The 11109-nt window shown below is 35.2% G+C and overlaps 1 protein-coding gene across 1 annotated transcript; it reads left to right on the top strand.

The window, feature by feature from the left end:
• The first annotated feature begins 1796 nt into the window (after positions 1–1796).
• si:dkey-85n7.8 (COX8 domain-containing protein) lies at positions 1797–5616 on the top strand. Its single transcript, XM_046835742.1, has 2 exons — positions 1797–2102; positions 5342–5616. Exons 1-2 carry the CDS (start codon positions 1974–1976, stop codon positions 5453–5455), a joined length of 243 nt encoding a protein of 80 aa, XP_046691698.1. The 5' UTR covers positions 1797–1973; the 3' UTR covers positions 5456–5616.
• The last annotated feature ends 5493 nt before the right edge of the window (positions 5617–11109 follow it).

The following is an 11109-nucleotide window of genomic DNA, read 5'->3' as shown; positions in this document are numbered from 1 at the left end:
CAATAAAAGTATCCTAAAGGGCACTTTATCAAGTTTTCTCTACTGCAGCAGCACCATACCCTACCCTATATCTACACTATATTTACTGTATAACATTACAGGGTAACTTTATCAAGTTGTATATACCATGTGGAACCCTATAGGGCATTAATTAAGTTTATCTGCCATCAAACCATGAGAGAGGGCACTTTATAAAGTATTCCTTATTGCAGCGGCACCTTACCGTACTCTATATCTACCATATATTTACCCTAAAGCATATATATATATATATATATATATATATATATATATATATATATATATATATATATATATATATATATATATATATAGTGTCATAGATTGCAGGTAATCATGTTTTCTCACAAAAAGGCTCTTTATCACATTTTATTATTAATAGTGGCACCCTATAGGGCATTGAATTAGGTTTTTGCATCACATAAAGCATTAAATCATGCTTGATTGTGGAATCCTGGAGGGCACTTTATCATGTTCTCTTCACCTTTTTGGCTCCACATAAAGCATTAAATAATGTTTGATCTACATTCCTAAAAAAAAAAACCCAATCCTACAGGGCACTTTATTATGTTTTCTATACAATAGTGGCAGCAGAGAGGCCATTTAATTATGTTTTATTTACTATGAGGTACTTTAGAGGACGTTTACTCATATTTATCATAGAAGCATCCTAAAGGGCACTTTAGAATGTATTCTACACTGCAGTGACATCATATCCTTACATCCTTACATCATATCCTATCTTACATCTACTCGAAAAAGTTTGGTTTACAATACAGGAATCCTGAAGGGCACTTTATCATGTTTTATTCACCATAAAAAGCATTTAATTTTTTTTATTTACCATAGTGGCATCCCAAAGAGCTCTTAATCACATTTATTCTAATATTGTTTTTATTCTTTCACCATAGAGGGAACTGTATCACAACTCCTCCTCTTTAATGGCACCATAGGGGGCATTTAATCATATTCTATCTACCATAGGGCATTATAGAGGGCATTTAAGCATGTTATATTTACAATAGAAGCATCCTAGAGGGCACTTTATTATGTTTTTTCCACTGTAGTGGCACAATAGAGGGCATTTAATCATGTATCTACCATAGGGCACCAGAGAGGGTGCATTATCAAATTTTATTTCATTTTTGTGCCACCAAGTGGCATTTAATTAAACATTATGTACCATGGGACACCCTAATGGGCACTTTATCAAATATCTGCAATTACAGATGCTGTCTAAAACTTATCAAGTTTTCCCCACACTACAAACTACAAACTACAAAGCCTGAAATCAAGATTAATTTCCTCCAGGAACAGTCATACTCCATCCCATATACATCCTAGTGGGCACTTTATACTGAACCTATCAAGTTTTATGTAATGTAGAACACTTTCCATAGCATTTTTGAGAAGCTTTTTCCAGTGTTCTGTGAGTGCAATCTTTATACATGGTCTTTTTATATATTATTTTAAAAGATTGTAATAATTGTGAAGTATCAGACATTTCCATGAAACTCATCACTGCTGAAACAGATTTTGCGAATTTTTCCTCAATCCATGTAGGATTAGGTGGATTTCATGTGCAGCTCATGAATCTTTTCTTGTTGGGGGAAGATGATCAAGAACTCGATTAAATGGAGTTGAATACTGAACCTGAGTCTAAATCCAAATCCATTAAGAAGTGAAGAAGTTTCAGTGAACTGGGACAGACTCCGCCCTCTGAGTGGGCCGGGTTTGGGACATCCTCGTCCATTTAACAGGATGGACTCATTTCTTCATCAGCACTGGAAAGGAGAGATCCAGGGGTTGCACAGAGCAACTCTCTCTCTCTCTTTCTCTCTTGCTCTTTCTCTCTCTCTCTCTCTCTCTCTCTCTCTCTCTCTCTCTCTCTCTTATTTCTAATATCTCTCTCACCCCTTTCCTCACTCTTTTTTTCTCTTTCTGCTCTCAGCATGCTGGTGGCGCTGAGCAGATCCATCAGACCCATGCAGCTCAGGTCCCTCAGCTGGTCCAGGCTTATAGTGCCGAATCGCAGCGGCAGCATTTACAGCAAACCTCCTAAAACCAAGATCGGACCTGGGGTGAGTGTTTAAACCTTTTCAGAATTAAAGTTTTATTATCAAAATAACGACAGAATGCCGTTAAATTCCAAAATATTGACAGTAGTGTTTATCAGAGAAGCGTTCAGAAAAGACTGGGTATTCGCACCTTCTCACATTCTTATCAGATGTGTTGAAAAAAACAGATTTATGTCCATTTAAAAAAAAATTTAGCAATAAAACTGTCATACACGTGATTTTTAATGATTCAATGAACCAGTAATCATTTTGATAAGCTGTTATGTAGTTCTAAAAACGGGCAATTATTAAATCTCCTATTGTCTTATTTTGCTTATTAAATATTAAAATAAGAAACATGTCCATATGAACATAAGACTGTGCATCAAAAAGGGGAACTTTATTAAGTTTTAGTAACCATAGGGCAGCCTAAAGGGCATTTAATTCCGGTTTTATTTACCACAGAATCATCATAGAGGCCACTTTATCATGTTTTTCTTTACCGTAAAAGAACCCTAGAGGGCATTTAACCCTGTTTTTGCAGCCAAGAGGGCAATTTATCATGTTTTCTCCACTGTAGTGTGAGCATACCCTACCCTACATTTACACTAGGGCATTATAAAGGGCATTTTATCAGGTTTTATCTACCATGGGGGCATTTTAGGATGTTTTGTTTACGAACGTTACATTTTAAAGGGCTCTTCAATCACAGTTTATCTATTACTGTGACACTCCATAAAGCACTTTATCACATTTTCTCCTCATTAATGTCACCCTAGAGGGCATTTAAACCTGTTTCATTTACCAGAGGTAAATAAGTGCCTAAAGGGCACTTTATGATGTTTTCTACACTGTAGTGACAGAATAGAGGTCATTTAGTCATGGTTTATCTACCACAGAATCATCCTGATGGCCTTTTTTTTTATCATGTTTTCTCCACCGTAAATGAACCCTAGAGGGCATTTAACCCTGGTTTTGCACCCAAGAGGGCACTTTATTATGTCCTGCCCACTGTATATTTGCAGTAGGGCAATTATAGAGGGTACTCTAGCATGGGGGTTATTTTTACCATAGTGGCATTCTAGAGGACATTTAAACATGTCTTATCCACTGTAGCAATGCCATAAAAAGCATCCCAACAGGCTTTTTGATTACATTTGGTTTATTATTGTGACACTCTAGGAGGAACATTTTCTCTTTAGTAGCACCCTGGAGGGCATTTGTTTATGTTTTGTCTAGTTTAGGGCAATATAGAGGGCATGATATTATGCTTTATTTACCATTGAAGTATCCTAGTGGGCACTTTGTCATGTTTTCCACACTGTACCGGGACACGTTATCTTTAAAGACATGGGTTCAGGTTAAATTTTCTGAAAGATGTCTACGTGAACTGAGGACTGTGTGCGGCTTTTAATTTTTTTGGGAAAAAATATATAAATGACCAAAAATAGTTGAATTCTAGACAAATAAAGGACATAATTAAATAAGTAATAAAATGTTAAAAAAATAATACTTTTGACTCTTCAGTTCTGCAGCTTTCATTTATTTATGCAAGTAAACGAGAATCAATTTAAAACGCACAGTACAGTATATAAACATCTCATATATTCATTTTATATTTAAATGTAGCTGAATATTGTCCTGTCTGACCTCAGACTAATTCCCCATGCTGTGATTATTTAACTCAAGTGCACCTGGAAGGAAAAGAGAGAAATAATTGTGATTGAGGGCCAGAGGATTGGGAGAAACACTCACCAATTATTCTTCAAGCAAGCAAACATGGATTGTTCTCACACCACAGTAATGAAAGGAGATTTGTATTCAAATGAATATCAGACGGTGATGTCCGTGGGGTAAACTTGACCTGGATGATGAAGTGTTTGATGTTTAAAAGCTTTCAAGCTCATACTTACATTCTTCAATCTTGCCAAATAATTCATAAGCATTCTAGACATAATTTTTTTTATATTCATTTAAACTCTCTTCTCAAAGCAGCTTCAAAGAAGTTATACAATATGAAAGTACAGTGTTTAGTGCCTGTAAGTTTCTCCCTAATAAGTGAGCCAATGGTGACTGTAGTGAAGGAAAAAAACCCTGAGACTTCATGAAGAAGAAACCTTGAGAAGAACCAGACTCTAAAGGCAACCTCATCCTCATCCTCAACACCGAATGTCCATTATTATAGTTCCAACATTGTTGAGGTGCTGTTCAGTAACAGGTGCTGAAATGCTTAACTCACTACATGTAAAGCACATGTCCTGAGCACATTGTCGCAGACTGTTCCATCCTCAAAGGTCTTGAGTTGCTCAGGATCTTTACGCTGTTTCTATAGCAACAGGAGAGTGTCAGAGAGTTATAACAATCTTAATTAGAAAAAGTGGACCTGGTAAAGGAATAACTCTTTATAGCTGCTATAATGTAAGTAAGAACTTTTTTAGGTCGAAGTTAAAGTTCAAGTAAAAATTTTATTTGTCACATACACATACATCCAGTATCGACATGCAGTGAAATGCTTTATAAGACCGTTAAGCATGAAAAAAGGAATAGAATATAAGGATAAAAATATTTTAAATGGATAAATAAAAATATAAACTATGGAAAATATAGAAAATATATGTATGTACATGAATCTAGGTGGGATGGATGCGTATGGCAGATATTAACAGTACAAATGAAAGTAATTTAAGATGTAACTGTAAATGGATGTGGCATAATAAAGTAAAAACCTTAGTTGTTGTCAGGTTCTGAGGTATGAGAGAAACAGAACACATGCTGTTAGAAAATAATCAACACCGAGGTGGTAAAATGTCCATTATTCTCCTACAAAAGAACAGCAGTGTGCTTTTTATTCTTTAGAAAAAAAAAGCTACATTTAATTAATAGTTAATTATGTGCCTAAGATCCATAAAGTTCCTGAGCAACTCAGGAGTTGGTGTTGAGGATGAGGATGAGTCTGGTTCCTCTCAAAGTTTCTTCCTCATTAAGTGTCAGGGAATCTTTTCTTGGAATAAAATCATATGCACACTCAACTTATAAATTCACATTTTGTCATATTTTGAAATTAGAAGTTAACTGAGGTAAACGAATAAATTAATCATGTCTCAAAACCACACATGGATATCAATCAATATTGTGAAAGAACCCAGTTGGAGATTTGAGACTTATTTATTGCTGATGATTTAAAATCGTGTTGAGGTTTTGCTTAATTACAATGATTAAAAAATATGTTATTAAAACTTGTTTTAATCCGTTGTTTCTGACAGCAAAGCCTCTTCATCATAACTGTGTTTGCTGTGGCTCTCCTGTTACCTGCTGGATGGATCCTTCATCACCTGCCTGAGTACCGACAACGCCGTTCTTCTTCTCCAAAGCCCTGAAGACGGCGCCACCTGGCTATCGCTTCATCCTAACTCCAACCTCTCCAGCCTGTAAAGCGTTCCTCACCTTCCAATTACTTCTGCCTGCTAATGTCACTACAGTGAACACATACTGTATAAATCAGTTCCATGTTCCTTCCAGTATTAAAACATAAATCCCATCCCTGTACAAGCCTGTTTTTATTTACATGGTTTTATAGAAAGTCTATAATCACAGTGTTCATAAGGCTACATTACACCTACACAAGTTGGTGTTTATAGCCCTACATAAGCACCAACATCATGCATCATACCATGCCTTAAAGCAGTACTAATACATTGAAGCTAGCTCACGACAGGTGACTTTAGCTCTGTGTAGTTCAAAGTGACATAATAATGATATCAAACACCATAACTCAGTTATAACCATGACTTAGTACACTATAAAACTGTTGTTAACGAATCATGACTCTGCTACAGGTTATAATTCAGTTACAATCAAGTAGAATTTATGATGATACTATAAAACATAACTATATCATCACATATCTATAGGTTATACGCAGAAATATGAAACTCTGAATCATAAAGCTGTACATACATAACTCACATTCATGACATCAGTGTAGGTTATAACATTGTCATGACATCTACACGATACTCTGATGCTGGATTTCAATTCATTATAAAACACTTTGAATAGACTTTGTCTCGAAGCAGCTTCACACAGATAAAACAGAAGTTTTAATCCTGAAACCTCCAGTTCTAGAAATACATTTATTATATTTGTAGCTCTTTTTGTATTATATAAAAAAAATAAACATCATCCATTCACAGTGGAAATAAATTAATTATTAATATAAATTTAATTGAATTCAGTTTTATTTGTTGTGTACATTTAACAATGGACATCGTCTCAAAGCAGCTTCACACAGATAAAGAAGTTATAAAATTAAAGTTTAGTGCCTGTAAGTTTGTCCCTAAAGATTGAGGCAGTGGTGACTGCAGTGAAGGAAAACTCCTTTAGATGGTATAATGAAGAAACCTTGAGAGGAACCTGACTGATCAGGAGCCCGTCCTCGTATGGGTTCATTCATTACATTTCCATCATTGTTGAGGTGACATCTTCTAGAGCGAATTATCTCAGTTATACAGCTGAGCTGGTGAGGGTTAAGGGCCTTGCTCAGGGGCCCAGCAGCGGCATCTTAGTGGTGCTGGGATTTAAACCAATAATCTTCTAATCAGAAGTCCAACATCTTATCTAATGAGCTTTTACTTTCCCACTTACAAGCAGTTCAAAGTTCAAAAGCATCAAATTGGCTGTTGGATTAAGTCTTTATACCCACTTCTATGTAGATTTAAAGTATATGAGCTGTCATAAAGAGCTTCCATAGGGGTTAAATAGCTCTTCAAACACTACTGTAAGTGTTATTAAAAGTTCTTGAGCAGTCGCAGAGGCTCTCTGTGGGAAACTGTGCCGCGATGTTCGTGATGTGCGATAACATCCATAACACTAACAATCATCAGTGCATCTGTGGACATGTTTCTATCCTCACTGGAGCAGAGGAAACTCTGTGTGAGATCCTGAAAGGACCAACACAACAATGCCAGGCTCTAAAACATCAGTATGTCATGATCATGATCATGTGACACAGTCGGTATATCTACCTATACACACTCTTTCTGTTAGAAACACAAACCATTGCGTTTATAAATATCAGCATCTGTGTTCAAAATAAGACCTGAAACACAAACTTGGTCTATTTTTATTTATTTCATGTCATTATTTATACATTCATCTCAATTTTAAATGTGTATACTGTAAAAACAGTGTGTGAGTTTTATCCTGAAACGTCCACTCATAGAATATATATTGTTTATTATTATATATTTTATCCTCTGTACAATTTGATCTGTATTCATTGTCTATCTGAGATTATCCTCGTATCTATTTATCGTCTGTGTGTAACTTTGTACAGTTGTACATTTACATACAATGTCCATATTCTTTATTGTCAATTTATATATCTTACAATCTTTACACATATTGTGGCGTACACACAGTCTACACTAGTATAATTATATATATAATTAATGTAGTAGTTTACCAGCTCCTGTACATTTTCATTCTGCTATCTGAGTATATATATATATATATCCTGATGTATATATTACATGCTGTACATATTTGTGTATATTTAACTGCAAGTGGTTTGGAAAATAACTACCATTTGCCCTTCTGTGAGACTAAACTGCATTTATTTGATGTCTGTCTGTCTGTCTGTCTGTCTGTCTGTCTGTCTGTCTGTCTGTCTGTCTGTCTGTCTGTCTATCTGTCTGTCTGTCTGTCTGTCTGTCTGTCTATCTGTCTATCTATCTGTCTGTCTGTCTGTCTGTCTGTCTGTCTGTCTGTCTGTCTGACACTGGTGTACAGTAATTAAGTAAATGTAATTCGTTATTGTACTTAAGTGGCTTTTTTTGTGTATCTGTACACAAAAATCTATTTTTACTGAAACTTCACTAAAAACTCAAATATTTGACTTTTTACTCAACTACATGTAGTGTGATCAGTTGTTTTTATTTATTTACGAGGATAAAAACGTAACTGGTGAAACACGCAGCGAGTCACCAATCAGGATCGAGCGCACGCTCTGTTTTACACGTGTTCTGATCAGCGCTCGGTGAATCTACTGATCACCAACATACAGTTCAGCATCAGTTCAACATCAAGCAGAACATTTAGAGAGGAATCAATGATGAAGAAACTCCAGACTCGAACTCGTCACAACACGTGACCTCGTTTACACGTTTTTATTAAAGTAGTTGAAAAGCAGGTTTTGGGCTCGTGATGATTGTAATGGAAATCAATCAGTGTTTGAGTCATTAATATCATTCTATTAATAGATCAGTGTGCTGAGAGTCACATTCGAGTCTTTACACATAACTGAGGTGATTAAAGAGTCTTGTGATAAAAATGATAACAGGAACATTATAGTTATAATAAATCATAGTGATTTGGAAACTTACATTTAAAGGCAACAACTTTTGTACTTTCACTCATCTGAAAGTTGAAATGGACATTTTTTCTTTACTTTAAAAATAGACAACATCCATTAAAACTATGTTGAAATAAATGAAATAAAATTCACTGCAGAGTTATTTATAGAGCACTTTTATAAAAGGACTTTTTCCTCAAAGCTGCTTTCAGTCGATACAATATGAATGTATTGTGTTCAGTGCCTGCAAGTTTCTCCCTAAGAAGTGAACCAGTGGCGACTTCATCAGGAAGAAACCTTGAGAGGAACCAGACTCCAAAGGAACTTCATCCTCATCCTCATTCAAATGTCCATTTATTACAGTTCCATTGTTGTTGAGGTGATGTTCAGTGATGGACGCTTTAATGCAGACTTTGGTCCTGAACACATCGTCCACTGCTGATATTAATTACAATCCAACTCCAAATAAAAATAGCACTACAATCATCTTCAAACAATATCGTGAGAATCTCAGATGTCTGGATTCAGTGTCTGAGGGACAGTTAAATGGAGATGAAATAAAAAAAGGATTTAGATGTTTCATGTTTTTCATCATTATTCAGTCCTGCTGGTGTTTCAGCTTGGGGAACATTATTGTTTAGTGATTAAATCTGACCCATTAGTGCTCCTATTTTCAGGCTGACTGCTGATGTGATCTGATTCTCAGCTGACCTTGTGCGACCTCAGGAGACATGCTCTCAGAGGAGGAAGAGCTCTGGATATTTGTCTAAGAGACAGCGGGGATAATGATTTATTATCGTTACCTCATACAGCGCCGACATTCCGCTTATCTGAAGATGGATCACAATTACAAATCGTTTCTTTTTTCTTTTTTTATCTGTGTATGGAGAGGTTCAGGGTTTAACGCAGGAAGAATTAACATAATATTGTCTCTAGTGCAAACAATTCCGATATTCCCACGGCTCAGGATGGAATGTTCCTCATCTCCCGGGGTTCGGAGGAACTGTACAGCCGACTGGAGGAACAGTGCAGACAGAAACATCATAAGATGGAAATAAACATGATAAGTGTGTGTTTGTGTGTGTGTGTGTGTATGTGTGTGTGTAAGGTTTGTCACTGTGTGTGGTCGACTGGTACCACCTTCTCTCAGAATAAGAGGTAAGTACACTTCAAGGCTCTTCTCTGTTCTGGCACCGAGGTGGTCTGCTAAATGCCGCAAATGTAAATGTAAATGTTTGTGGGTGTGTGAACTAAGTGTGTGTGTGTGTGTGTGTGTGTGTGTATACTGTAAATGTGTGTGTGTGTGTACTGTAAATGTGTGTGTGTGTGTGTGTGTGTGTGTACTGTAAATGTGTGTGTGTGTGTGTGTGTGTGTGTGTGTGTGTGTGTGTGTGTGTACTGTAAATGTGTGTGTGTGTGTGTGTGTGTGTACTGTAAATGTGTGTGTGTGTGTGTGTGTGTGTGTGTGTGTGTACTGTAAATGTGTGTGTGTGTGTGTGTGTGTGTGTGTGTGTGTGTGTACTGTAAATGTGTGTGTGTGTGTGTGTGTGTGTGTGTGTGTGTGTGTGTGTGTGTGTGTGGGAACACTGTGTGATACCTCTGAACTGCTGGATTTTATGTCTGGTTCTCTTCCTGGGTGAAAATGTGCCACTGAACAATCACACACACACACACACACACACACACACACACACACACACACACACACACACACACACTGCTTATTTATCAGTACTGTTGATTGTCATCTTCTTCCTTTTTGTTTGTTTTTGTGTCTTTTTAAAATTAATACTGTAATTTTTATTTAACGGTATATTTACACATTCTTTTTATTTATAAAGTAATTACTTTTATCTATCTATCTATCAATATATCACTGTCTGTCTGTCTGTCTGTCTGTCTGTCTGTCTGTCTGTCTGTCTGTCTGTCTGTCTATCTATCTATCTATCTATCTATCTATCTATCTATCTATCTATCTATCTATCTATCTATCTATCTATCTATCTATCTATCTATCTATCTATCTATCTATCTATATCAAGGACCCAACAGTAACATAGCAATGAATGACATTTCTTAAATAATATTCATACAAAATATATACATTTGTTTTTTTAGATAAAAAAGTTTTTAAAAGTAAAAAAACATTAATCTGAAATGAAAGTTTAAAATTCTGTTTTAAATTCACCCTTAAAACTTTACAAATACTTACTGTAAACCACTGAATACACACATTCAGAACTTTATGTATAGGAAACTGTATTCATTTATTTATAGGGGGGTGAGTTTAATATAGAGTAAAATAATAATAATAATAATAATAATAATAATAATAATAATAATAATAATAATAATAATAATAATAAATAGATAAATAAATAAATAGTCAGTAGAAGTGTTAGACTGTTAAAGCTGTAGTGTTGTTTATATCCAGCAGGGGGAGCCTGTGCACTGAAAATGACATCTGAAATTAAATTAAAATTAAATTATTTTAGTAAAGATGCTCTTTTTTTTGCTAATTAAATGTTTTTTAATATATGTTACTATTTATTTTATATTTTTTTTATTTTGTAAATTTAAACAAAATGATCAAAAAATGTTGAAAAATAAAAATTATGAAAATATATATTTCTTATTTGATGCCAAAAAAAACTATTTTTTTTTATTTACAGATCTATT

The sequence above is a fragment of the Silurus meridionalis genome, chromosome 23 (assembly GCF_014805685.1).
Source record: "Silurus meridionalis isolate SWU-2019-XX chromosome 23, ASM1480568v1, whole genome shotgun sequence".
Lineage (NCBI taxonomy): Eukaryota > Metazoa > Chordata > Actinopteri > Siluriformes > Siluridae > Silurus > Silurus meridionalis.
Note: the sequence above shows the minus strand (reverse complement) of the source record. Positions and strands in the feature narration are given on the sequence as shown.

Coding starts and splice junctions, on each gene's coding strand:
- si:dkey-85n7.8 (XM_046835742.1), top strand. CDS start 1,974: ATGCTGGTGGCGCTGAGCAGATCCATCAGACCCATGCAGCTCAGGTCC. Junction 2,103..5,341: donor AAACCAAGATCGGACCTGGG/GTGAGTGTTTAA, acceptor TGTTTCTGACAG/CAAAGCCTCTTCATCATAAC.